The 2,500-nt window shown below is 48.7% G+C and overlaps 1 protein-coding gene across 1 annotated transcript in view; it reads right to left on the bottom strand.

Annotated features, from left to right (window-relative positions):
* Position 1: 1 nt before the first annotated feature.
* Positions 2-2,500, bottom strand: part of LOC138953113 (uncharacterized) — a gene marked incomplete at its 5' end in the record, with an annotated part of 3,230 nt that continues 731 nt past the window's right edge. The window contains 1 exon segment of the mRNA XM_070324899.1: positions 2-2,500. This exon segment is cut by the window's right edge and continues 85 nt beyond it. Coding sequence (XP_070181000.1) covers positions 1,717-2,500 — 784 coding nt within the window. The 3' untranslated portion in view covers positions 2-1,716.

The following is a 2,500-nucleotide window of genomic DNA, read 5'->3' on the forward strand; positions in this document are numbered from 1 at the left end:
ACACACACACAAACACACACACACACACACACGCACAACTATGTACACTTCAAAACAAAAAGAATAACACAAACATACTTCCAAAACTACGATTTTGTGGAGAAAAAGAAGACTTCAAACTACTGTGTGCTGAACAGAGCCCCTCCCTTATTAATAAAACCAGAAACGCTATCCCTAGGGCTAGGGCGTCGTTCACAAAGTTGAACATTTTAAAACAACACAACACACCATTATGAGCATAGGACTGAAGAGACAGTCTGCAGGATAATGTTGGTTATCAGAACGGCTCGTTGAGTATTTATTGTAAATCAGTTAAGGTATGACCGCATCATTATGCAAACAGAAATAAAAAGATACACAAGATCGCATTATCCAGTCCAACAGCACCTTCCACTTTAATTATTCAATCAAACGAAGAGATCGTCATTACGGCAGACATACAAATACCTCCTAGGTAGCGCCACCATCCCCTTCATCGAGAAAACCAGACCATCAGGCCAGAAATAATGGTTAAACACAGTTTGTTTGTTTATTTGGTGTTTAACGTCGTTTTCAACCACGAAGGTTATATCGCGACGGGGAAAGGGGGGGGGGGGAGATGGGATAGATCCACTTGTTCTTCTTCTTCTTCGTTCATGGGCTTAGACTCCCACGTTCACTCATGTTTTTAGCACGAGTGGATTTTTACGTGTATGACCGTTTTTACCCCGCCCTTTAGGCAGCCATACGCCGCTTTCGGAGGAAGCATGCTGGGTATTTTCGTGTTTCTATAACCCACCGAACTCTCACATGGATTACAGGATCTTTTCCGTGCGCACTTGGTCTTGTGCTTGCGTGTGCACACGAAGGGAGTTAAGTCACTAGCAGGTCTGCACATAAGTTGACCTGGGAGATCGGAAAAATCTCCACTCTTAACCCACCAGGCGGCAGCGACCGGGATTCGAACTCACGACCTCCCGATTAGGAGGCCGACGTCTTACCACCACGCCACTGCGCCCGTCAAGAGCCACTTGTTAATTGTTTCTTGTTCACAAAAGCACTAATAAAAAAATTGCTCCAGGGGCTTGCAACGTAGTACAATATATGACCTTACTGGGAGAATGCAAGTTTCCAGTACAAAGGACTTAACATTTCTTACATACTGCTTGACTAAAATCTTTACAAAAATTGACTATATTCTATACAAGAAACACTTAACGAGGGTAAAAGGAGAAACAGAATCCGTTAGTCGCCTCTTACGACATGCTGGGGAGCATCGGGTAAATTCTTCCCCCTAACCCGCGGGGGGTGTTAAACACAGTATTCCGCGTCCCAATCCATTCAACGGTCGTGCCTACATACACATTCAAGCGGTCTTCTTTCCCATTTTTTGGGTATATTTAACACAAGTCTTTAAGTTCGAATGAAGCAAGAGAAAAGTGTTCGATACAGTACAGTCATCATTTTGAAAAAGACAAGAAAAAGAAGGTGCACAGCACCAAACATTCCATCGCCTTCACAGACACTCACAGAAAGACACATATATATATTTATCAGGATTGGACACAACCATCACAAGTGACTAGCGCAATTGCCCTCCGTTGAAGACATGGGTCGTCCAGTCATCATGTCAGAAAACATCGCTAAACACACAGACAATTCCATCCCTTCTACGCTCACTCATAGACGACGAACTTCTACATCGGACACAATCTTCGTGGCGCACATGTCCAGTGTTCAAGCAAAGGGGTGGTAACGTCCGCTGTAGGCACTGACTGTCCTGCCCGCAGCAGGCTTCCATGGCTGTCTCACATCTCTTCCTCTCATCGCCTCAAACACTGACGATGACGATGATGACGACGACGACGACGACGCAGCAGCAGCAGACTGTCCCATGACACAGTCCCGCAGTGTGTGTGGGGCGGGGCTGTGCAGGTTGTGACAGTTGTACCCCAGGTAGGGACACAGCGTCGGGAACGTCGAACCACCACCACCACCACCACCACCACCACCACCAGCAACACCTTCTGTAGGAGATCCTCCTGGGCTTCCTCTCTGTCCGACACAGAACTTTGGCACCGCCATTTTGCCTGTAGAACCTTCAGGCCTGAGACCGGGGCAGGCAGCAGACCTGCTGAGATGGTGTAAATGTCTGCCAGGACCCGATGCAGAAGACGTCTCAGAACCAGCACCAGATGTCTGATCCAGGTAGCTGCGCAGACCGTAGTTGTAGAAGAGGAACTCCGTGATGGGGAAGCGGGACGCCGCCAGGTCGTAGCCGCGAACCTGAGCGCTCTGCAGTCTCTCCAAGAACTCCTTGTGCACGTGCCCGCTTTGCTTGCTGCTACTTCCGGTACTGCTGCTGTCTCTGCTGCCACCAACATCCAACACGTGACCTCCAGGGATAGGAGTACCCGCGCTACCCGCTGCCCACAGCGCCTGGAGGTGTTGAAGGTGAAGCGGGTGGACGAGGAAGGGGTACCCGGGGTGTGATCTTGGGACGTTGGGTTCTTGCCAGAAG

Source organism: Littorina saxatilis, linkage group LG17 (assembly GCF_037325665.1).
Source record: "Littorina saxatilis isolate snail1 linkage group LG17, US_GU_Lsax_2.0, whole genome shotgun sequence".
Taxonomy (NCBI): Eukaryota; Metazoa; Mollusca; class Gastropoda; order Littorinimorpha; family Littorinidae; genus Littorina; species Littorina saxatilis.